Source organism: Dermacentor variabilis, chromosome 1 (genome assembly GCF_050947875.1).
Source record: "Dermacentor variabilis isolate Ectoservices chromosome 1, ASM5094787v1, whole genome shotgun sequence".
NCBI classification, from domain to species: Eukaryota; Metazoa; Arthropoda; class Arachnida; order Ixodida; family Ixodidae; genus Dermacentor; species Dermacentor variabilis.
The window spans coordinates 74,355,237-74,381,773 of record NC_134568.1 but is presented as its reverse complement, the minus strand read 5'-3'; the positions used below and the strand labels follow the sequence as shown (position 1 = coordinate 74,381,773).

General features: G+C 47.9%; 1 protein-coding gene across 7 annotated transcripts in view; it reads right to left on the bottom strand.

Moving 5' to 3' along the window:
• LOC142579570 (uncharacterized) overlaps positions 1–26,537 on the bottom strand; it is a 303,963-nt gene that overhangs the window by 122,729 nt on the left and 154,697 nt on the right. For 5 of the 7 annotated variants that reach the window (XM_075689924.1, XM_075689954.1, XM_075689963.1 and 2 more), the window contains exons 20-21: positions 12,626–12,720; positions 460–720 (exon numbers count right to left, since the gene is read on the bottom strand). The exons of 1 other annotated variant lie outside the window; for it this stretch is intronic. In XM_075689924.1, coding sequence (XP_075546039.1) covers positions 460–720; positions 12,626–12,720 — 356 coding nt within the window. The remainder of the gene's footprint in view (positions 1–459; positions 721–12,625; positions 12,721–26,537) is intronic. One more of the 7 variants, XM_075689930.1, reaches the window with a different exon arrangement.

Here is a 26,537-nt window from a genome sequence, read left to right as displayed (position 1 = left end):
GACAGCAGCTGCTGGATTGCAGATTAATTCAAGTACCTAAATTCACAATGCACGGCCAGTACAAAGAATATTTGCATAGCTTGAAAGTTATTTGGTCATGTAGGAATTTTCCCACAGTTCTAAAGCCGTCAAGTTTATGAGTATTTACTGTCAGTTTCAAGAAAACTAAGATAGGGAAATTAAAAAAAGTTTGTTACACCTCACATTAATCGAGGTTTGTTATACTATTGAGGTGCAACTGAAATTCTGGAATTTATTTATGACTCCACGTGTAGTGAGTTATCGCACACCACTGCACAATTAAACCAATACTACTAACCCTGCCATTAGCTGTATACAAAATTATTCTAATAAATAAAATACATAAAATAAAATAAAAAAGCGCCACCACGGATGGATGAAGTGACTATTCGTACTGTAATGAGCACTTTTTTTTTTTCAGGAATAATAAATACGCACCAACTGAGATTTCTCTGAGGGCACGGACCGTGCCAATGGAGCACCAGATGAACCACCGCTTGATGTTGCTGCTTCATTGCGCACGAGAGGTGTTGACGTAAGAAATGACTGTGCACCTCCTTCAGACAGCATAAACGGTTTTGGTGTCAAGATGCCATCCTTAGTGTCTGATGGCATGGTTGACCTGGGAGGAGTTGATGTCAAGACTGATCCGTGCTGCTGACCGTCAGCTGGCTTTACTATGGAAGGCTGGGCTGCCTGCTGTAAAGCATCCAGAATCTTTATTCAGGCGACAAATGCAATTCCCTAACATTTAAGCACTCATGCAAATAAGCCACTTTCACATGAATGCAGCAATGCTGTGCAACGATATGACAGTGCTTGCGCGCAAAACAGGTATGCCACCAATCACGTTTAGTCTCAATGACCAACCATTATTCAAGTGAGTATACTTTGCACGTAAGAGCTGTTTACTTACAGCAAATTCTTTAACATTATGGATTAGGCACACGTCTATTAAACAGACACCGTAGTGATGCAACTTGTCCAAGTCCAGTAGGACCACTTTTCAAAGCAGCTAAAAGCTCACTTTAAGGCAGCAAAGCAATCTTCTGGAGCAGTTAGCAGGCATTATGCAAACTATATAATACAGACACTGCAATATTCCCCTGTTCTTCTACAAGAATTGTTACATGCACAGATGCATATATGGCATGTCATCTGCCATGCCATATATAGTGTTAGCTTCCACTCCTTTCTATTCCTTTTCTTATCAAGAGGGTACATTTTCTTCAAACCTGACATGGCCTGCTTTCATGGACATATTTTCTGAATGTATACAATGTTATAACCTTCAAGCAGGTTTTCCCCAATGCTTTAGCCATGATGGTATCCAATACAACACACAAATTGAAGTTCATTCTTAAGAACTGGGAGCACACTAAGCTAACTATTCAGGCATTATTTCCAAAAGACAGAAGGTGTCCATCAGATGTTGCCTATATTTTTACTACATATCAGTTCTTTCAATTGTTGGGGCATTATGTCCAAAACCTACATGGTGAGCTATGACAGCTAACACAAGGGAGGGCTTAGGATTATTTTGACCATCCGGAGTTTCTACTGTGAAAGAGTTATACAGGAAAGGTGCTGGACCTCACCAGCATCTGCACCCAAAAACGCCTCCCGAGGAGAGTGCAAAAGGGATGGAGTGTGTGTGATAACAAGAGGGTGAGGAGCGCTGAGGCAGAACGCACCAGTGTGGGGATGGAAGAGAGGCAATGAAAGCCAGCCAGGCACATAGAACTGCAAAGACTGCTAGGCACAAGGGTTTCACACAAGTACAGGTTTGGAAAGGCTTTGGAGTGAAGGGTAAGTGCCTAGAAAACAAGACAGTGGAAGAACAAGGGCCGTGTCTTATGGGTGTACAGCACAGTAGAGGAAATATTGCGTATGCTTATACTTCACAAGATGGTTCCCACAAGATGTGTGAACAGGGACGAGACTCATGTGGCACTTGAATGGGTGGCATGTGCTACGATCAGTTGTTGCTATACATGACGCTTAGGAATTAACCATAATGAGTAGATATATATCACAGACTTCCCTGCCAACACGTTAAAATTAAAGTTTGTAATGTCCTGGGAACATGAAACCGATGAGGAGAGGTGGCTACTATGCATTCCTTTTTTAAAGCATTGCCTGAACGCACATATCTTGAGACATACATATGCATTTTATTTAAAATGCTTTACTTTTGGATGCATCAAACAAGAAGCATTGAACTAGGAACAGCGAAGACTGACAAGCAACACATTCTTGTAATATTGCTACACGCGTGTGATATTTGATAGTTTAAACGAGGCCCGTGGGCGCCATCACTTGAAAAAAAGAGGAGGAAGAACGAACTGGGCTTGCACTGTGAATCTAAGCAGTCAGCACTGCAACCGCTGTTGTAAATGTAACCTGTAAATAGTTGCTCGTCTTACTGACTCGTCCTTCGCGTAACATTGCGGTAGAGGGTGCCGTTCCCCGTCCTCGTCATGGAGCTCCGCACCGTCCTGCTTTCTGCCATGGCTCCCGGTGACGACACCGCGTCTCCTTCTACTCCTGTGACCCCAACAACAACGTACGTTACGGTTACCAATCCCCGCGATCCTGGCCTATTCTCCGACCAAGATAATGTCGACGTTGAGGACTGGCTCAACCTGTATGAGCGTGCTAGCCAAAGCAACCACTGGGACCCTACCAATATGCTAGCCAATGTCCTCTTCTACTTGGGCGGAACTCCTCATGTCTGGTTTCGGACACACGAGGGCGAGATCTCTAGCTGGGATGCTTTCAAGGAGAAGCTCGTCAACCTCTTTGGAAATCCCACCGGTCGGCAGCTGGCTGCTAGAAAAGAGCTTTCTACCCAAGTTAAGTCTTCTACTGAATCGTATATCTCATAAATATAAAACATGCTCACTCTTTGCCGGAAAGTCGACGAGAAAATGGCCGAGGTTGACAAAGTCGGCCACGTACTCAAAGGTATCGCAGACGACGCGTTCAAATTGTTGGTCTTCAACAATGTGTCCACCATGGACGTCATTGTCAAGGAGTGCTGCCGCTTTGAGTTCGCCAAAAGCCACCTCGTTATTCCACAGTTCTCCCGGCTCCCTAACACGGCTGCGATGTCACCTTGCGCTGCCCTTACCGCTTCACCACCCTTAAATGAGCATGTCACACGCATTGTTCACTGCGAACTCGAGGCTACAAGTCCTGCGTTGTTAAATTCACGCCCACTTGAACCTACCATTGACCAACCAGCCCCAGCGATCTCCCTCATTTAGGCAGTTGTACGGCAAGAATTTGCAAACCTAGGTTTGCCTGCTGCCTGCTCCGTCTCCCAACCTGACGCCCGACCGGTGCCGACTGCTCCGCCTCATGGCGATCTGTATTCCCATCCCAGATACCGCAACCCTGCCGAGTGGAGAACTCCTGACGACAAGCACATTTGCTTACATTGCCACCGCATTGGCCACGTCACTCGCCACTGCCACACCTCCTGGACGTCGCCATATTCGAGCTCCTTTTCCCCGTTCCCTCGCCCATTTGCCGACCCACGCCATTAATCGCCTCACCGTATGCCTCCTACCTCTGACGTATCCGTCGATGTCAGTTGTCTTGCTCGCTCGCCATCACCTCAGCGCCGTCGGTCCCCGTCGCCCAAGCCACGCCACGAATCGTCGCCGACCAATTATGGACCATCCCGGATGGAAAACTAGGCCATGCAACTCTTCTGGAGGTAATGCTGCATCATGTTCGTCCTGTCCAAATCCTCCATTGACGCTCGAATGAATGTTTGACGTTTTGTGGCGCAAGGGCCAAGTATGGCCAAAGAGCGCCATGTCCGTGTTAATGGGCTTGCAGTGAAATCATGAGTTCGATGAAGTTGGTGTGAAGTGGCTGTAGAGGGGCCTTAAAAACGGTCGCGCTAAAGTGCGCAAAATCTGTATAATAAGATTATGGCGATGACTTATGACGTGTACTATGAACATTAAGATGCATTTAAATAGAATGATAAGATGCGTAAAAATATATAAGGTTATAAGATATGCTCGAGCACTACTGCCTCCTTAGAGCCCTTGAAAAAACAAGGGCCTGGAGGCATGTGCTAGGCAAAACTGTTATCGCAGCGGCATCCTCTGGAGCGAGGATGCTCTACGAATTTCTTGGGCATATAACGTGTAGTACGACATCATTTAAGAAGCTCAGGACTGTCTTGGTGTCAAAAAGCGGTTCCTTACCAAGAAACATAACCGGGTGTAGAGGGATGTGATGTTTGTAAGCAAAGGGGAAAATGTTTCTTTCTCTCCGTTTCGGCTTCCCGACACTCCAGGAGCACGTGGAGGACAGTAAGCATCTCACCGCATCTACCACAGATTGGAGGTTCACTTCCAGTAAGCAGATAATTATGGGTGCCAAATGTGTGTCCTATTCTGAGGCGACAGAATAGGACATCTGTTCGCCGAGATTTTGTTGGGGAGGGCCAGAAACCTAACTGCGGCTTTATAACGTGCAGTTTATTATTTATCTCTGCGTCCCACATGCGTTGCCAGTGGTTTCGCAGTTTCTTTCGTATGTAAGGTTTCAGATCTGTGAGAGGCACCAAATCAGTATTATTAACAGCAGGGAGTGCAATTGACGTAGCCATCTGGTCTGCCAAGACGTTACCTTCGATTCCCCTGTGGCCGGGTACCCAGCATATGATGATTTGCTGGTTAGATAGATAAGCTTTGCACATGTCGGAATAGACCTCAGTAAGTAGAGGATTTTTATGTTTGTAGGGTGACATTAAGGCCTTCACCACACTTAGGGAGTCTGTATATATTACGGCTTTTTGGAGTTTTGCTTTCTTTATATGCTTTACAGCAGACCATATAGCGTAGGCCTCTGCCGTAAAGATACTTGTTTCTGGATGTAGTACATCGCATTCCGAAAAAGAAGGACCGACGGCTGCATAGGATACTCCGGCATGTGACTTGGAAGCGTCTGTGTAGAACTCTGTGCACGAGTGTTTGTACTGAAGTTCTAGGAAATGCGTTCGAATTTCTACCTCTGGAGCATGCTTTGAAACTTTTAGAAAGGATACGTCACATTCTGTGACCTGCCAGTCCCAAGGAGGTATTAGCTTGGTTGGGCGCATTAAGCGGTGCTCCAGGAGTGGGGCATGCATTTCATCGCTAAGCTCCTTCACACGCAGCGAGAAAGGCTGTCTTATAGACGGACGGTTGCGGAAAACTGTAGCATACGTCATATCGGTAATGGTATTAAAACATGGGTGTTCAGGAATGGAATGCACTTTAAGGAAATAAGTAAAGCTGACGTATGATCTCTGTAAGTGGAGCGGCCACTCATTCGATTCGGCATATAGGCTTTCGATCGGGCTTGTTCTGAAAGCACCAGTGGCTAGGCGGATACCTAGATGATGGACAGGATCCAGTATCCTTAGCGCGCTCGGGGCGGCAGAGTTATACACTACGGCCCCATAATCCAGTCGTGACCGTATTAGGCTCTTGTAGAGATTCATTAGACACTTTCTGTCACTACCCCATGTTGTCTTGGATAGAAGCTTTATTATGTTCATTGTTTTTAGACATTTTTCTTCGAGATATTTGATGTGTGGAATGAAAGTGAGTCTATCGTCAAGTGTAATACCTAGGAATTTGTGCTCTTTGTTTCAGTTTCAGTTTCAGTTTCAGTTTATTGCGGAAACGACTAACGATAGGAATTTGTTGTCCACACAGTTCTAAGCAAGGATCCGGGACCAGGCCTCTCTTTCGTTTAAAAAGTACACAAGAACTTTTGTGAGGATCGATTTTAAATCCGTTTTTCTCTGCCCATTTTGATACTTTGTTCAAACCATGCTGTACCTGTCTCTCGCACACTGCGAGGTTACAGGATTTAAAAGCTATTTGAATGTCGTCCACATAGATAGAGTAAAAAATGGCCGGAGGTAATGAAGCACGGAGCGTGTTCATCTTTACTATAAAGAGCGTGCAGCTAAGCACGCCTCCCTGGGGTACACCAGTTTCTTGTGTAAAAGGACGTGACAGTACATTGCCGACTTTTACACGGAATGTGCGATTGGACAAATAGCTTTCTATGAGGTTTAGCATATTACCATGAATGCCCATTTCTGCCAAGTCTCTTAAGATCCCGTATCGCCACGTTGTGTCGTATGCCTTCTCCATATCGAGGAATATGGATAGGAAAAACTGTGTACAAATGCGTCACGGATGTTTGCTTCAATACGTACAAGGTGATCAGTTGTGGAGCGCCCTTCCCTGAATCCACACTGATAAGGATCAAGTATTTTGTTCTGTTCAAGGAAATGGATGAGGCGCCGATTTATCATTTTTTCAAATACCTTACACATGCAACTTGTGAGGGCTATCGGGCGGTAGCTTGCCACTGAGGAAGGATCTTTGCCTTGTTTTAAAACAGGGACCACAATGGCTTCTTTCCATGCAGTCGGAAGGTACCCTGCGTCCCAGATAGTGTTGAAAAGTGTAAGTAGTGTAACTTGCGTGTCATTGTGTAAGTGTTTCAGCATTTCATAGATGATTCTGTCAGATCCCGGTGCAGAGCTCTTGCATGCGCTCAAGGCAGCTCTGAACTCTGCAATACTAAAAGGACGGTTGTATGGTTGATTTTGACGACATTTTCTGTTGAAAGGCTTACGTTCTTCTATTTGTTTGTATTTGAGGAAGGATTGTGAATAATTTGTTGAACTTGACACGTTCTCAAAATACTCCCCAAGTGAGTCTGCCTGGTCTTGCAGTGTATCGCCCTGTGTGTTTACCAGAGGGAGTGAATATGTTTGGCGCCCTCTAATCCTATTCACCCTGTTCCAGGCTTTGGCCTCATCTCTGAACGAGTTAATACTCGATAAAAACTTGTGCCAACTTTCTCTTTTGGCCTGTTGGCGGGTTCGCCTGCCTTGGGACTTTACTTTTTTAAAGTTCATAAGGTTCTCTGCTGTGGGAGAAGCGCGTAGCAACCCCCACGCCTTGTTCTGATTCTTACGGGCGATCCTACATTCGCTGTTCCACCACGGTACATGTCGTTTGCATGCCAGACCACTTACTTCGGATATGCATTTTGCTGCGGCATCTATTATGAATGATGTAAGATAATCCACAGCAGCATCAATTTCTAAAGAAGGAATGTCGACTCATGAGATGCTGGTGAGAGTTCGAAATTTTTCCCAGTCGGCTGTGTCTATCTTCCACCTAGGAGCTTGTGGAGGATATTCGTTTTCTTTACATGTTCTTATCAGTATGGGGAAGTGGTCACTCCCGTAAGGATTGTTTGTAACTTCCCATTCGAGTTGGGGCAGTATGGATGGAGAAACTATGCTGAGATCAATTGAAGAGAAGGTTTTGTTTGCAAGACAGTAATATGTGGCTTCCTTCTTATTCAGGAGGCACGCACCAGAAGAGAAAAGGAACTGTTCAACAAGACGACCTCGCGCATCTATACGAGAGTCGCCCCACAGGCAACTGTGCGCATTGAAGTCGCCAAGAACAACGTAAGGTTCAGGCAATTCGTCTATAAAGGACTGAAATTCATGTTTGTTTAAATTGTAATGTGGGGGTATGTAAAGGGAACAAACGGTAATGAGTCTGTTTAGGAGAACCGCTCGAACCGCCACTGCTTCAAGAGGCGTTTGTAGCTGTAAATGTTGACATGCAACGCTTTTATGGATGACAATGGCAACACCGCCCGATGATGCGACACCATCATCGCGATCTTTACGAAAGGTTATATACTGTCGGAGAAAGTTTGTGTGTTTTGATTTTAGGTGTGTTTCCTGTAAACACAGCACTTTTGGATTGTGTTGGTGGATGAGTTCTTGTACATCGTCAATGTTTCTCAGAAGACCTCTGACATTCCATTGTATGATTTGTGTATCCATATTTAATGTAAAATGGTGCTGTGTATACGGAAACAGAAATAATGAATTAGATTACAGAACCCTTGCGAGGCCCTGTAACCGGGGTTTTGCCTTTTTTGGAGTGTTCGAGGGAGCCTCGCCGCTCCTTAGGCGCTTGGTGCGCCGTGGGGATAGGTGTTGTGTCCATTGCCTCTTGTGAGGCGCCGGACACGCGCTCTTGAGAGCGAGAAGTTTTTCGAGAGAGTCTCACCTCGGAAGGCGAGAGCCCTACACCCACGAGCCCGGAGGTCGATGGGGCTCCCTGTGGAATTTGGCTGCGCCGGCTGTTGCCAGCGCTAGGAGGGGCCGGGGAGGTCGAGGTAGCCTCGGCTGCGCCTACCTTCGTGGCCGCTATCGGTACTGCGGGATCGCTGCGTGTAGCGCAGGTTGCCGCAGATAACTCTTGTGGGGCCGGCAACCCAAGGGTAGCCTGGCCTAGTTGCTGGTTGGATGGAGTAGGCTTACCTACTTCCACCCTGGGGGCAGGAGCCAAAGGTACCTGCTCGCTGCACGCGGGCTGGGTACTTGGCATTGGCCGCTGCGACGCTGCCCCCCGGCGCGCCGCATCAGCATAAGATGTGTTGTGGAAAGGTGAGCACCGTTTACGGGCTTCCTTAAACGAAATATTTTCCTTGACTTTAAGTGTGATTATCTCTTTTTCTTTCTTCCAGTTCGGACAAGAGCGTGAGTAGGCTGGATGGTCACCACTGCAGTTCACACAGTGAGGTGTGCCACTGCAGTTGTCGGAGGGGTGGCCCTGGACTCCACACTTTGCACAAGTTGTTTGACCACGGCAGCTCTGCGAGCCATGGCCGAACCTCTGACATTGGAAACACCGTCTAGGGTTGGGGATAAATGGTCGAACATTTAACCTGATGTATCCTGCTTCGATGGTTTCTGGCAGTACGCTGGATGAAAATGTTAGGATAAGATGTTTAGTGGGGATTTCCTTGTTGTCTCGTCTAATTTTAATACGTTTTACGTCAGTAACATTTTGTTCTTTCCACCCTTCCAGGAGTTCAGTTTCTGTCAAGTCTAGGAGGTCTGCCTCTGACACGACTCCCCGTGAGCTGTTCATTGTTCGGTGTTGTGAAATAGAAATTGGTATGTTACCAAATGTCACAAGACTGCCAAGCTTCTCGTACTGATGTTTCTGAGGGATCTCAAGGAGAAGGTCACCGCTAGCCATTTTCATTACCTTATAACCTGACCCTAAGGCTTCGGTCAAAGATTTTGCTACTGTGAATGGAGAAATAAATCTAGCTTGTTTTTCAGGATTCTCACTGTGTACTACGTGGTATTTTGGGTAGGTCTCTTTCGTGCGGTTGAAACAAGTGCTTAAGTCTTCGGTGCGTCCCCTCTTCTGAGGGTGACGATCAAGCAGGCGGGGAAATGCGGGTGTTCCCATAGTAGTTTGGTATGTTTTCAGCAGCAATGGCGGCCACCCACCATGGAGCCCAACTTGGGGACGCTGCAGGACTTAAACGGGTAAGGCTGCAGGCGCCAACCGTACACTGCCACTATAACCTAATATATTATACCCAAGGGAGGGCACATACACAAGGTTAACCCTTGCCGCCGTGGAGAAAGGAAGTAAATGGAAGCGAGAAGAAGACAGGAAAGATCAAAAAGGGAGAGATAAAGACGAAGGTTTGAGGAGAGAGAGACAGGAAAAGGCGACTACCGATTTCCCCTGGGTGGGTCAGTCCGGGGGTGCCGTCTACGTGAAGCAGAGGCCAAAGAGGTGTGTTGCCTCCGTCGGGGGGCCTTAAAGGTCCGAACACCCGGCATCGGCTCAACCCCCAGGATCCCCCTTTCCCCGGACACGGCTAAGCCGCGCACGGCTACACGCGGGAGGGTCCAACCCTCGTGTGCTCGGGTACGTGGTGTCGCAACACACCAAACGCCTGCTCACGCAGACGCCCCTGCGGGGGCATTGACGCTCGTCACCAACATGAACTTAATTGAAGTAGACATAGATGGCGTTCCGTTGACTGCATTAATTGGTACTGGAGCCCAAGCATCCACAATGAACGCTAACCTATGTCGTCGCCTCAAAAAAGTTCTTACGCCTGCTATCACTCGAGCCATACGCGTCGCCAATGGCACCACTGTTTCCGTCAGGTGTATGTGCACTGCTCGCATAGGAATTACTGGCAGCCAAGTTCCAGTCCTGTTCACCATGCTGACCAGATGCCCTCATGACCTAATCTTTGGGCTCGTTTCTGACGATGCATTCTGCCGTCATCGACTGTTCCCCCAGTACGCTGTGCCTCGAACTTCCTCTTCTTTCAGACGTTCGCCTCGAACAACCGAACAGCCTCTGCACTACAGTGTTCGTTTGCTTACCTCCAAAAGCCCTAACCTTCATCAAATTGGCCTCAATGGCAACCGTGCCCGATGGCGACTATGTCGTCACACCTATTCGTGATGTCCTTCTGGCGCGCGACATCTCTGTGCCACACTCTGTTGTAACCCTTGCAGCTAATCGCATGCGTCTCCCCGTTATCAATTTTGGCTTGACGAAGCAATTGTTACCTGAAGGCACAGCAGTGGCCACGCTCTGGTTAGTGAAAGACGACCACGTCACTGCTTTTGCAGCCGACGCATTTCTAGATCCTCCTGCTTTAGCATCAACAACTTCATAGACCAAACCGTCATGACGTTAGCCTGGCAGTCGAGCGCGGGCGAATGCCTCACTGCGCATTTTCTGCTATTTACTGAACATGGCAGTCCCGGCACCGTAGCAGAAATCTTCCTCATGTCTGTGCTGCTGCATACACGAGTTGCAGCAGATGACTGTTTGCCGGTTCTAAGTTTCGTGAGCCAAGCTTCGCGCAGCTTCTTGTCCGGCGGCTACGCGTAAATAAGGCTGACACCAGGCTCTATTGTGTACGTCCGGCGCTGCAGCACCGAACAGTAGCCTACCATGCTACAAGCTTCCAAAGGCAGCCACAACCTATTATAGTGCTTTCAAATGTTGTCAAGCAGACACCCAAGGCAGGAAAGGCTCACCACTTAATCAAAACTGCAGCATAGGTGGGACATTAAACTTTCATTTTCAGCTCACTTCAGCGCTTCCGAAGCAGCCGATGCAGTCGCTGTGTCCATGTGATCCCTCCTGCCACGTCATGCCAATGGTGGTGCCAGCTTTTCCAGTGGTGGAGCTCACCCCCAATTAGCAGCGACAAAGTGTATTTTACTTTGCTGCTGGTGTATTTTTTGGCAGGAGTGTAATCGTGAACACAATGTTTTTATAAATGTTTAAAATGTTTTGCGCTTCGTTAGAGCAATATTAGCTCTTTGCTTGTCTGGTTAAGCTCTGTGCCATTATGTGGCTGGACCATGCAGACCGATCAGGCCGCTCACTTACATCTAAGCTAAAGCTCCTTCATCACAGCAAAGAGGCTTTAGTTCACGCCTCCACCCATCCATCAAAACGCCCAGTTGCCTGCGGTTACCGTAATACCAAACATGCTTGGCGCTGCAACAGAATTCTCACAACACACGCTGCTTAGATAGCTCTCGCTTGGGATCGACTGCCAGACGGCTGGCGGAGAGGTTGGAGAGTCTTCATGTGCTGGCTCCAAGACAACCGGAAATAGACAACACGACGTGCCATCATGACGCAGACCCAGTCAAGGTGGAGCTTAGCCCCGATCACTCGGCAAACGAGTCGAGGAGAAAATGCATGGCTATGGAGGACGGTAACTTGTAATCGCCCGTAGCTCTCTTAATATGAGATGCTTCACAGAAATTGTGGTGCGAATGACTCACGGTAGCTGTACCCTACACATCTACAAAATCTGTCCGAACTGTTTCAGGGACCCTTTAATGCACAAAGACTACAGAGCAAGGCTAAATGTTTCTGTACACAGTCAAAACTGGCTAGCAGCATTTACAACTGCATTAAAGCTATAGAGTAAACAGTCTTTAGAGAATATGCACCCCGTATGGGCACATGTTAACGTGCAGTGGCTAGCAGACGACGACGCAATGCATCATCCACATTATGCATGCTTCACAGCCAATGCCCACCAATGCCTGCCAAAAAGAAGTTTGGTGGTCCCGTGCCACCAACTTTCCATCAGGTGGGTGTTCTTCGAAACGTCTAGAACTCTCATAGTGACCGAGAACAGGGCCTGGAACACGCTCATACCTATTTTACCGGCAGGTACCCGGCGGCAGCACTCGTCTGCCTCCCACAGCAGCAGCAGGTGGTCAACCATTTCAACTAAAGCTGTGGCAGGACAAGAGGCACCCAAAGACCTTTGCAAATCTCCATAGGGCCCCCTTTTGAGATGAGAACTCATAAACAACCGAGCATTAGGTAGTTGTACATTTCAACCCATTAGAAAAATTGATGGGCTTACTGCTGCACAAGGACTCGATGCTAGGATCTCCCGCACATGAGGTGAACACTTTACCATTTCAATTTCACGGGTAATATAGAGAATCAGAGAGCTGTGTATGTAGCAGTGTAAAGCCAGCCAAAAATAACCTGCAATAACTTCAGTTGTTTCTTTTAATGCCAAAATCTTGTGCTTACAGCTTGCTGTGCACCGGGTAGGTGCCCTGTAGAACATGCAAAATGAGAAATGTATGCTCATGGTTATGCAATAAAGAACCGCAACATGAAAACACGCACTGTGGGAGAGAATTATATTCGAGACAGAGTATACACACCTGATTTGCCTGCTCTTCGTGTGCTTGATCCTTTGCAAAAGACTGTTCCAGAACCAATGCTAACTTGGAAAGCAACCTTGACTCTGACTGCTTGTCTGAAAAGTCAAATATGTTGGAACTGTATATGTTAACATTCTAGGCTGCACACATTTATAATGGTTACAAAAATGATGGTGCTAATGTGGTTAATAGTGCTGCAAAAGCAGAAAGTACTGGGCCCACTGATGGTTACATTTGCAGTTTATGTGACAATACACTCAAATTTTATATCTCTAAAGCTTTCTTTTCTTTCTTTTGGCTGCATCTTTGACAATTCAAGTAAAACCTCATTAATTCAACTTTTGTTAATTAGGAAAATCTGATCATTCGGACTCATCCTCTGGTCCTGGCAAGCATATGCATTATTTAATGCAGTGAAACTCTTGTTAATTCAGACATATATGGCCACACATTGCTAAATTCTGCCAACTCTCGGAGTTGGGCAAGTGCAAAGCGCCACGAATGTGCGACGTAATAGAGCAAAATCGGCACTTGCGTACAACGAAACAAAGTGGCGGAGTACGCATCACCATAGTCATCAAGAGAAATGGTACATGTACGACAGCCAGCAACGACGGAACACTTCGTGCCTGCTTTATTCTTGCTTTTACCGCCGTGCATAGAACCCACCTTGGCCCCATCCCTTCACAACTGTGTAGTAACCATCCATGACTAAGTCAATAGCCACCACGGTTTCGTTCACAGCGACTGCAGCAAACAGTATTGTTTTGACTCTGTGCGCATGTCGGCCGCGTGCCTGCACAGCTGCATAGTCACCATCCATGATCGCATCGGCAGCCACCACAGTTTCATTCACAAGGATTACATTCACAACAAACAGTAGTTTCGTTTTGACTCGGTGAGCGTGTTGGCCGCGTGCCTTCAAATCTACAGTCGGCATCCTTTATCGCCTCGATAGTGACCGCGCTTTAATCCGCAGTTGTTGCAGCAAATGCTTGTTTCATTTTTACTTGGTCTGCGAGTCGGCTGTGAGCCTTCAGAACTGCAAGGTCACCGTCTATGATTGCATCGATAGCGGCCGTGATTTCGTCGGCTATGGTTGCAGCAGAAAGTAGTTTAACTTTGACACTGTGCAAAGCTGTCAACGATGAAGAGTGCCGGCTACATCATGATAGATGGACGATTTCTTGGCGACCAGCTCATTGGCGAAAAAAGAATTGGGATGTGCGCGCGGTAGTGAAAAGCGTGTGCTAGATGAGGACATGCACCGTGGCCATGCTGCGAAGGAACTTACAAGATGACAAGGATTGTGCAGCTTCCACAGAGATATTGTGGAAAATAGAAACAGGATTTGCTGATTCGTTCAGTAAATAAAAGCATGTTGATGTAAGCATCTGTATATTGTTTTCCTCATACCCTCGATAATTCGACATTCAGTTAATTCATGCAGTCGAATCTTGTTAATTTGAACACCCTTAATTCGAACTTCCAGTTTATTCGAACAGATGCTGTGGTCCCGTCAAAATTATGTGTATTCCAATGGGAGAAAATTCGAAAGCGCAATAATTTGCAACGGTTAATTCTGACATACCGCGCTCTGACACTATTCTTATCAGTGCGCCAAATCACATGGCGGCGCCTCCGACCAGCAGTGCTCTCACCCCGTCATAGAGGAAAAGCTTAGGAGCGACCCCTCAATGCCACACGCGAAGAAAAAAAAAATGTAGCAGAAATTTCACCCTCTATCAAATGGCAAGGTAGTCGTTTCTGCGTCATGCCATAATGCCCCAGCCACACTAGCGGCAAAACGCACACCGTGGGAGAAATTGGTCCAGGGCCAATTTTTCGCAGCGAGCCGTGAGCGGAGGAGACCAATAAGAGTGGCCCCTAGAGTGACGTACGCATGGGAAACTGGTGTCGAGTGGACTCGCCCAACCGCTATATTCGTACTGGTGTCTGGTACAGGTGGGCTGCTTGTTTCGCACTATTATCTTCTCCTGTCAGCTCTCGCTCACACTTGTTTTGGTTGGCTTGGTGTCGTTCCCACTTGTTTTATTACAATGACGAGTCTAAACCGAGATGTACCGATGAAAAGGTTGTTAGAGATAATGCGCCATATCCGATTCTGCACAACAAGACAGACCCTGAATACAAGGAAAAGGCGACACCCGGTACCTCATTCTCCTTGTCCTGATCCAGGTATGCCTGGTATGTTGACAATCAGCTCCCAACTGGAGTGAAGCAATGAAAAATGATCTTTTCTGATGAAGCATCGCAACACTAAAGGTTACTGTTTTAAATTATCCTAGTTCTTGCAAAGCTTGATAATAAGTTTAATTGGGAATTGCTTATAGTGATGTGTTTGCATAAAAATAAATTGCAGAAAATAAAGTTTCTGGAAAAGAGAAAATGGGGGAAGAGTTTCAGGTGGCATATAGAAGCGTTCACTGGCAGTTAACCCTTTCAGGGTCGATTTTTTTTATTGCAGATTCCAATTCTTCTGAGGGACTTATTTCGAAAAAAAAATTACCCAATTTTTCTAGGGTTACCGTAAAGTGAGGAAAAAATATTTTGCGTTGGTATATATGTACTGTTTACTCATGAATAACAACAATAAAGAAAGGAAATAAACTTATAAGAATAAAAAATTTGATGCATTGTTATACACATAGTTCAAAGCTCAGAAAATGCGCAAACAAGAATATTTTGAAAGTGTCAAATGTTCCTGCTCTTACACTAATATTTACATCCATAGCGTAATCGAACTGCGTAGGTGAGCGCACTGAAGGAAACTATGTGGTTGTGTGCCCGTCAAAAAAGCAAAACGTGTGACAAACTTCCGCTAATCTTCATCTTATCGCCAGCCAGAGGCGATTAGTTTTTGCAAGTCTCCAAGAAAAAAAGAAAGGAAAAGGAAACGCATGCACAGCGGCACCATTCTTATGCTCACCCCTGTGAGCACTAAACGAGCGAAAAATAGGCGGCCGCCCTTTGAGTGATTAGTAACAAGATAGCCATAAGTTTTGAGAGCGCAAGAAGCCGAAACTGCAAACGGAAAAAAAACCAAACCACCGCAAGCCCGCGTGCGCCAATGCACGAGTGGTAGTATACAGGTGCGCCGGAGCAAACTAGCTCTAAAACAAACCATGCAACGAAAACAGAGAGGGAGGCACGAAAAAAAATTCCATGTATTTCCACATAGCGGCAGCACATGCCAAGAAAGAAAAAGTTAGGAAATTGGCGCGCTTTTGAATGTACAGAAGGCGCCGTAAATATATGGCATCGATTATTTTGGACTAGTTCGTGGCACCGTATATTTATGTCATTGACCCTGAAAAGGTTAACATGTTTACTGTGTCATGAGTCACTCGTGGGTCACGGCCTGTACTTGGCTATGCAGCAGCCAAATTATGTGTGTTCATATGCTTGTGGCTGCGATAACTTTACAGCAGATGAACCCTGAGGTATATTTATTGTATGAGGTTATCAATAGCTAGAAGAATATCGGGCTGAGGTGAAATGCTGTGAGCCATGTAAGGAGTTGGAGTGGTCGTAGTTGTGGGGAGGACCTTGGCAGGAACTAGGCGAGCAGGATTTACTGGCAGTATTTACATTTTGAACAAGACATACATCGACAGTCTAGCGCGACTCCCATATGGAGCCCGCAAGACCCACATACAGCAAACAGCTTACGAGCACACAGCTCACTAGTACATTTCTAGCATGACAACGAGCACTCAGCTCCCGACAATGAGCACGCATCTAGCAGACGACAAACGCTGCTTATAAGCTCTTGGTCCTCCCTTGATTCCCAGTGGACGGAAACGTTCGTCCAGTCATCGTTCGACGTCACCGTAGATGACCCGCCCTTTTGGAGGAGGGCTCACAAACACGTGTTGCAAAGGTTTCAGTGCCGCACACACAAAGGTGTAAAGGTCCGGACCCGACGTCAGAGGGACTTCGTAGAACTCTGCTTCATCCCGGGTGGCGCGGCCGAGTACCACATTCCTGAGCTGACCCCGCGCCACATGGCTGCCGGTTTATTCGCAGTTCTCTGAAGTGCGCCCCGTCCGGTTGGATAGGAACACGTGCAGCGGGCTGAAATAGCTGGCACGTTGTCACCCCGTATGGCCATTCCTAACAGCTCCTCCATGGCCCGGAAAATCTCGCCTGGCCAGTGCTGGCAACCGCTGGGCAGGAAGAGAATGGCTGGCGAGCAAGACGATGGCCTTGCTCTCTGCAACCCCTGCGTACTTGGAATGCCTTCAACCATCTCACAACAACTGGCAATGAAGAGTCGACCCGGCAACACAATACCGCTCAGAGTTCAAACGCCCGGAATCAGCTGTTAATCCACCAGGCCCCCTATCACAATTTCAATGCAAGTCACTCAACTGGGAATCCCAAATTTTGCCCCAAAATATTGTGCCGCCAAATCGAGCGTTCACGTTCCTCTTGAGTTCGACCAAACCCGACCGTCGCGCTGCACAAGAGTAAAGGTTCACGCAGAATTAAACCGAAGGCTCTCAAACACCAATACCCAAACATAACTTAAGCAGCCTAACTTCGCGAACAGCCTGTTCTTATCCTATCCCAGTGGCGTACTTATCTCATGTACTGCTGCCACTGAACCGTCTGGCCAACTCCACAGGTACGTAAATACAATCGCGCTAGCTTCGTGGTCTCTATTCCAAACGCGTGCTTGCGACGCTTACTCACATTTGTTCCTTTAGCCCCTACAGGACACGTTCCTTAAACGAACAACCCAACTTGCGTAACTTACGCAACACAGAACCCTTAAAAAAATGCGTCTGCCAATAACTCGTTCTACGCACGCTTACCAAAGAAGTCAGAATACGGCTGCCCTTAACACACACGAGCAACCCAGTCATCAATCTGCTTCCTTCCGTCCACACAGGACACGCGCTAATGGACCTAAGAGCTCTTCTCAGTGCAAATGATGCACTAACTGAAAATCTACGCGCTTAACTTTAGAAAATAAAAGAACGCATAAAAAAAGAAGGTTAACTAAAACACGCGCGTTACCATAGGCCTCTCAACGATAACCTTGACACTCAGGTTACTCACAGACAAAAAAAAGAAAGCCTATCTACTTATTAATGAATACCTCGAGAAACTACATGTTTACTTAAAACGCGTCTTTCAAATCTCGAGCTTCTCAAACCAAACATAAACAGAGCTCACACCTTACATTTTGAAAGAAACTCAATCTCAAATCGCGAAAATTATCCGATGGTCAAAAAATAAAACAAAACACGTTTCACTCCTACGGAAGCTCTGTTGGCCTCCCGTTTCAAACGTTTTTGACTGACTCATACTTTTGAGCCGTACTCGAGGCGGTCGCGGCTCGAAAGCTATTCTGGCTACCGAGGAACAACAAAAGGGCTGACTCACTATCAGCTCCCCCAAGACGTTACAGTCCCCTGCCAATTTGCGTCCTGGCAGCCCGCTTTCATCACGACCTTGATTGACCGCGTCGCTACTCCCTATCTCCTCGTTTCGTCTTGCCACCTTGCGCTTCCTCGCCCTACACGCTGAGCTTCGAAAAAAACGACGGAACGACGAGGAATTGAACTGCCCCGTGCCTTTTGTCCGCGTCCGTGCAGAACATGCTTCTCGGTCCCCCTTTGACCGGTGGCTAGAATGTGTTTGATGCGTCAACATCATCACCGACGACCGCATCTTTCTTTTCTCCACGCCCTGCCTTTTCGCGCCTGTCGCTGTCTTTGGCTTCGCTACATTAGCCACCGCATTCCAATCTTTTCGGTGCTTCTTTCTGCGACGCTTTCTCCTCGAACTCTCTTTCATGCCGTCATCTTGCGCCTCGTGCTGGCCGTTACACATCTCGCCGGCCCGAATCGGTCTCTTACCCGCACAGTCTGAATGATCCTTAACTAAATCATTGCTCTCTTGGCTACCTAGACTGGCGGAGAGCCGCACCGATCCCTGAACAATGCAGTTGTCTTCTCTTGAGCTACGGAGCGCGCCATCCTGAGAACTACTCTCAACTGCATCGTCCAGCTCGCACATCACTTCGGCACGCAGATCTGACTCGAAATGGGTGCTTGTGTCTGTCAAGTCCGTAGTATTCTGTACCTCGCTAACGACCTCGCTACCATGAGATGCGACGCACACGGGCGGTAACTGTGCCAATTTGTTTGCAGCTGGCCTAGCTGTCCCTACAGTCCTCTGTTGGCACAGCATCTCGTCGCTCTCACTCTGGCCTTTAACAGCCTCTGTTGCCACTAAGGCTTCGTTAGCTGCTAGCACTTCGAGTTCACCTATGAACGTGCTGCTACTCTCACAGGTACTACTACTTTCCTCGGCTTTCGAGCAAAATCTGCTATCCACTTCCCACTTTCGCTGCGTCCAGCCTACAGATTTCTCAAGCCGCTGTTGACTTCGTTCGTTTAACTGCTGTAAATCCTGTATCTGTTTCTTCACTGCTGTAACTTCTTTTTCAACCTCTTGACGTTTTTGCTCACGCTCTTGGCGTTTTCGCTCGCGCTCTTGGCGTTCTTGCCTAATTGATTCCTGTTCCTGTCTTTTGCTTAGAATTCGTTTACCTAGATGTTCGATTAGTTTCAAATCATTACTACTTGCGAAAATGGTTTTCCGAATTTCTGCTTCCGTCAAGTCCTTCTCTAAGTCTACCTCGAGCTCTTCACACAACCACAAGTCAGCTCTCGTCAAACACATTAGGACCGTGGTCGCTACTTTAAGATTTAGCTCTGCTGTCACACAATACTTGCTGCGATACCCACACAAATCAAAATGCAAGTAAAAGATCCCCAGCGAATCAAATCCAAAAACACAGAGAAATTGAAGCCTGGTAAATCTTACAGCCAAAACCAAATGCTTACCCACTGAAGCAGCACCATATCACCAGTCCTTCCCCGCCATATCCAGTCAGTTGCAAGAGGTGGTCAATCCTAAGTCGCCTCCAACTTGATCAGGATGCCGATCGGTCACCATGTGCCAACGTCCGTCAGCTGCCGTTGCTGTCTCCGAGTCGTAGGCTGATTTACGAGCTGTAGGCCGATCTCACCGATGCCATTCAGTTATTAGGATTTGGCAGTCGTAGCTGTAGCAAGGAGCTTGACTCTTCGTCGGGACTTAGGAGAGCAGGATTTATTTACATTATTTACATCTTAGACAAGACATGTCGACAGTCTAGCGCGACTCCCATACGGAGCCCGCAAGACTAACATACAGCAAACAGCTTACGAGCACACAGCTCACTAGTACATTTCTAGCATGACAACGAGCACTCAGCTCCAGACGACGAGCACGCATCTAGCAGACGACAAACGCTGCGTATAAGCTCTTGGTCCCCCCTTGATTCCCAGTGGACGGAAACGTTCGTCCAGTCATCGTTCGACGTCACCGTAGATGACCCGCCCTTCTTGGAGGAGGGCTCACAAACACGTGTTGCAAAGGTTTCAGTGCCGCGCACACACAGGTGTAAAGGTCCGGAGCCGACGTCAGAGGGGCTTCGTAGAACTCTGCTTCGTCCCGGGTGGCGCGGCCGAGTACCACATTCCTGAGCTGACCCCGCGCCACATGGCTGCCGGTTTATTCGCAGTTCTCTGAAATGCGCCCCTTCCGGTTGGATAGGAACACGTGCAGCGGGCTGAAATAGCTACACGTTGTCACCCCGTATGGCCATTCCTAACAGCCACCAGTGACCCACAATGCACTCAATGAAAACATTTGCATTCTGTGTGCGGCGTGACTCATGGTTGACCTACGCATAAAAATCTCCCAGGCTGTGCTACTACATACGATATAAAACTGCAACTATTATAACTATCTTTTTGCATTATTCAAGGGGTGGCACTGTTGAAACAAAGGAGAGAAGTGGCAGCTGCATTTGACATAGTGAGCTCAGAATTTGACTGCAGTTCTCAAAATACCTAGTGATTCAGTATACGCTGTTTCTGTGTTGCAATAAGACTTATTAACACTTATGATGAATCCAGAAGGTTTTTACAGATACAAAATGAATCACAATGAACAGTCTATGAACGCACATAGTTTTGGCGGGAATGATGCACTGGGAACTTCACAATTGTTGGCCGATTAGTCCCGTGGATCGGTGTCAGATGTCATACAGTAGTCCAAAAATAGAGACAGTGAAGATGGCAGCATTTACAAGCCATCACAAAGCTCAGTGAGCTCGTATAAAGCTGCTGAACTTTATACAGTGAAACCTCCACATAACGAAGTAAGTAAAATCGGTAAATTGCTTCGTTACATAGAAATTTCGTTGGACTGAAATTCCACCTTTTAGGCAAATAAGTACAGTTGCAGATCGATTTTCCTTACAAGGAAAGGGGCCACAGAATTTTCTGAATTATCAGGCTATCGAAAAAAGCCAATTTGAATGAGAAAACAATCTATATTGAAGCATTTGGGAGTCAGCGACGAATAATACGGTTTGATGCCATGTTGACGATATCATCACATTGGTGGTACGAATCAAGCGAAGCCAGCCACGCTTTTGCTTACACTCGGCCCTCGTGGCTGATAGCGTCGCCTGCACTAGGACGACGGTACCATTAAAAGTGCCGGCATTGCAGAGCGAATGCTTCGTCTGCCTCTCGCTCCAACGAATCATTGAAACTTGAGTTTACGCAACCACCAATACTAAACGCGCTGGAAGACAGCTTACATGATGCAATGCTGCCTCCGTGTGACTGGAATAATTACAATGCGTGGCAGCAGCGCGACAAAGTAAAAGAAGTGTGCGTGGTGGTGCGCGGTGGCGTGGCACGCGAAGAGAGCATGTGCCGAGATCCGATTGCTGAAGGCTTGGGAGAAGGATCTCGGAGTGGCAAGGATGTGGCAGAACATGTTCCAGCTGGGACGGCTACCGGTCTGCCTTGGTGCCTACCTGTTCATGAACACAGCCGGGTCAGCCCACACACGAGCGGCTAACGGTCCGCTCAGGCACCCGTCCGGGAACCATCAAGACCCCAGAATGGCTCCGGCGGCTGACTGTGCACCTTGTTGGCCATGCCTGCGGTCCCGCCTGAGGCCCGCCGCCGCAACCACACAGCGCTGTAGTTTGAGTGGCCGCCAGCACTGCCTTCGGCAGAATTCGGTGCGACCAGCGGTACGGCCTTCGACCAGCGGAGCTTTTCACCTGCCACAACCCTCGAGCCCTCAGAGGGGTAGCCATGCTAACCAGTGCCAAGGCATGGACAGCCGACGTACCCGTACAAATCTATGTACCGTGAGTGCACCATCACAAGACTGCGCATGTGATTGTCAACTATTAAGTGAAAATGGACGCATATGTTAGTGAACTATATCGCGTATGCAAGGACGGTTAGGCTAGGCTAAGGGAACCTTCTTTTATATGCTCAAGTGCTCTATGTATTGTTCTGTTGTGTGTCTAAGTGCTGTATGTGACCAGAACCTGAATGAGATAAAGGCAACCTCTGTGCTCCACGCTCTCCTCACAGTGTGTTGAGCCCCTCGGCCCAGGAACCCCTTTTCTATCACATTTGGCGAGCCTGCCAGGATTGCCTTATAACATTCACTGCCGATGCTCATGCATGAAGAGGAGACATGGAAACTGACAGTTTGTACAGTCTAGGTCGAGAGCTGGGTCTGAAAGAGGCAGCGTTAAGAGAATGGGTGGAGGCGCAGCATGCGAGACTGTGCGATGAGAGAGCAGAGAAGCACAATGCAGCGAATGAACAAATGCTTCTGCAGCAGAAACTGCTAGACCAAGAGCAGAAAGTCCTAGAACTTAAGCTCAAACTTCAGGAGAGTGACAGTAACGCACAGGCTGCCGAGGCCACCGCGCAGGCTAGCTCGAGTGCACCCATGATGACAACTTGTAGTCCACATCGACTGATCCCAGCATCTAATGAATCAAGAGATGATCTGCAATGTTTTCAACTTGTCGCAACATGCCAGGAAAGGCCACGAGAGAAATGGGCGCTCAAATTGAACCTGTGCATGACTGGGGAAATGCTAATGGTCATTGGTCGCCTTGATCCGCATGTTGCCCTGGACTACGACCAGCTCAAGACGACACTCCTGCACCATTTTCGGTGCACTGGGGAGGGATATCGTGAAAAGTTTCACCATGCCAGGCCTGAAGACAACGAGACTGCTATGCAGTATGCCGCCAGACTGGCTGACTATTTCGATCACTGGGTTGAATTGCAAAAGATGAAGAAAAGTTATGATAGCCTTGGGGACATGATTTTTACCGAACAATTCGTCAAGGGCTGCTTTCCGGCTCAATGGGCGTTCTTGAAAGAGAGGAGCTGCCGAACGCTAAAGGACAGCTCCCAGAATGCGGACAGCTTCATGGAAGCCCAGATGTTGCAAAACTTGAGCAAGGAGGGGAGTACCAAGATACCAGTTGCGTCCACATCAAAGACGGAGTTGGGCAAGAAGACAGATCGGGGTGACTGAGCATTGTTTCCTGTACAACAAAGCGGGACACAGGGCGGTGGATTGTTGGTCGAGGACAAAAAGAAGTTTCCCCGCACATGCGCAGATGGGTGCCAAGATGGGTCACAGCGGCAATATTTGGCCAGCCTGTAGCGTGGACAACAGGGAAGCCTCCTGCATGGCGATGTTGGACAAATCATAGGACAGGTCGACAGAGAAGGGTTACCTCATTCAATTGCGAAAGGCTCGGACCGGCGAGGATTTGGCGGAACGTGTTCGAGCAGGGGTGATTGAGACTGCTACCGGTCCACCCTGGTGCCTGCCTGTTCACGGACACAGCCAGGTCAAACCACACACCATTGGCTAACGGTCCGCTCGGGCAGCCGTCCGGGAACCATCGGGACCAGAGAACGGCTCCGCAGCTGACGGTCTACCTTGTTGGCCATGCCTGCAGTCCCGCCTGAGGCCCACCTCCGCAACCACACAGCGCTACAGCTCGAGTGGCCGCCAGCACTGCCTTTGGCACAATTGCGCTGGCAGAAGCCATTGGAGCTTTTCACCTGCCATGACCCTCGAACCCTCAGAGGGGTAGCCGTGCCTACCCGGTGCCAGAGCGTGGAAAGCCGACGTACCCATATAAATCTATGTACCGTGAGTGTACAAGACTGCGCATGTGATAGTAGACTATTAAGTGAAAATAGACACTTATGCTAGCGAACTACAGTATGCTGCGTATGCAAGGACGGTTAGGCTAGGTTAACGAAGCCTTCTCTTATATGCTCAAGTGTTCTAGGTATTGTTTTGTTGTGTGTCTAAGTGCCATATATGATCAGAACCTGAACAAGATAAAGGCAATATCTGTGCTCTCCTCACTGTGTGTTGAACCCCTGGGCCCACGAACCCCTTTTCTATCACAGAAAGTTGCACAGCTGCGTAGGCGCTCAGGTGTGCTCACAGCCATGCGCAGTCACGGCTGAGACGCACTGCAAAATTAGCGACGCGCGCCAATTTACAACTTACCCGCCTCACCCACCCCTCGCGTACGCTTGATCATATTACCATGAGTGAGCTCCTCTCCCCCCTCTTTTCCTTTGCTCACACATGAAGGCAGCACTTGTGAAGCCACCATCTTTCTTGTCTCACCCTCGAACACTTTCACTCGCACCTAAACCGCAAAGTGTGCCGGCCACGATAAGATCTTATCGCACTGGGGCTTTGTATAGAACATGATGTGGCTCCACTTCCGCGGTTGCTCTTGTTGCGCTGCACGTGATTTGAGAGGTGCATTTGCAAGCAGCCGCTTGTAATTGAATAATTTGACCATCTGCGTCCGTGGAAGTTTCCATTTATTCTCTTGGCATTCCTTTACGGCAGAAGCAAAATTTTGTTATATTGAAACCACATACAAACACACTTCATTATATTGAGGTTCTAAATACATGCTGTTCTATGGACAAGACGTTATGAAAAGTTATATACTTTGTTATATCGAGCTTAAACTTAAAAAAGAAAATATGAAAATGAGAAATTTGAGCTGCTCCACGATGGGCCGCTGCTCCAACAGACGCAGCATGCTCATTTTCCAGCCATCTCTGCGTGGCTCTCTCCCGTCGCCCTTCCACCCCTCAGAACACGAATGGGCTGCGCGCCCATAGCCCCACCCTCCAAAACACAAATTGACCGCGCCAACTGCGCTGCAAGCAGATTGCGTGCATGTTGCTCGGTGGCTCCTCATTCAGCACAGTTCTGCAACTCGCATTCGTCTTTGTCGGTTGCGTTGAAGTTGTTCCTAGCCACGCGATTTCCCAACTTCGCTTGACTCGCTGCCGAAACAGGAGGAGGCTGATCTGCCCACTGATCATCGGCAGTGCATGACGTTGCCGGTGAAAAAAAAAGGGCACGGATATAGATTTGGAAACTAAGTGCTTTTTACTGATAAGACGATCACCGCGAACATGCTTTCATCGAATAGCGACGGTGAAGACGGCAGCGATGACGTGGTAGGGCAGGCTGCCTCAACGTTGTCCTCACAGGAGGGCCGGCATGATTCAGTCCCTCCGAGGCTTCGTTTTCGCGAGGAGCCTTTCGATGCACTACGTGGAGCGCTTGGATACCTTGGAGAAGGATTTCGGCAAGCTTGCGTAAAGCATGCATGGCTGACGGACATAGGCTTTTTTCGTGCAAGCCAGTGGGCCTCTTCGATTTTCGGTGTTCTGACAGCCCGCTGGCAGCCAGATGGCAGCCAACTAGTTCTGGTCCTGATAGGAAGTCACGTGGGCTGGAATCCCAAGACAACCCGAACCTGCCCGAAGTTTGCAAAATCGAACGCCAGGACAGCTGGCCGAATGTAAACATGCTAGCAGCATGGCAGCGCCTGGCGAGGCCAACGCGCGTCCGGCGTAGTCGGCCCACTTATGCGTTGCCAGCTTGAAAATATATAGTTGCATTCAGGGATACAATCACTTTTGGGCGATTTCGCACAACTCGGCACAGGACGCGCACTGGGCCAACCTCACCTTGTGCAGCGCAACAGATGGCCTAAACGCGTCCGGTGACAAGACGCAAAATTGTGCGCAAGCGATTGTAACCTCAAAAGTGATAGCTCGAGGATTTCTGCTCACAGCGATCACGTCGCCCACCAGTGACGTTGATGAGTTGGCGTTGTGTCATCAGTTCACAAGACATGAAAAAGCAGGATATCTGGTATGTCTTATACGCATAAAATTTCATGCTGACATGCTTGGGCTTCGATTTCAGAAAGTTTGTCGTGGCTGATGGTGCTTCTCGAGGGTGTCTACCAAGTTGACATGTCTAAATCCCCCGAGTTTTCCAGGTTTTCCCAGAGTGCCATTGCAAAATTCCCCGAGTGATGCAGAACTATGTTCTACATCAAGACGGGCTGAAACCATATTGCCCGATGCTGTCACTCTCTAGTAAGCACATGAAAAAAAAAATAATAATAACTTAATCAAATTTGAATACTAAGGAGTAGTGTTTATGTTATTCAAAAAGAGAATAGAAGGGATGGGTTAGTAAAATGCACAGCAAATAAAATCTTTTCGAAAGAAATTGCAAATCGGGTCGGACATTCTCAAATACGAATAAAAAGGAGATGCATACAGAAGCAAATATTCTCGAATATGAGCTATTTCTATAACTGATAGCAAGCTCAGTGGCATGAGGCACGAACTTTGTCACAATTGAGATTCTCTCACAACAGCTCGTAAGTCAACCTCAACTGTCCTGACATACTCTCAGCCCACGCACGACGCCTCAGTGTTGTGTTTCACTGCTTTAAAAAGTTTATTTTGGTTTGGATGAGGGGGGACAACTGCATCTCGGCTTCAGGCAACACTTCGTTTCTTGAGCTCAAGCTCCCTCAAAACGGCGGCAGCACGCTTCCTTTCCAGTTCATTCCTCAATGTGTAGGTCCTTTCTGTTCTTCGCCTTCCTTCCGCCACTCATTCGCCCCATG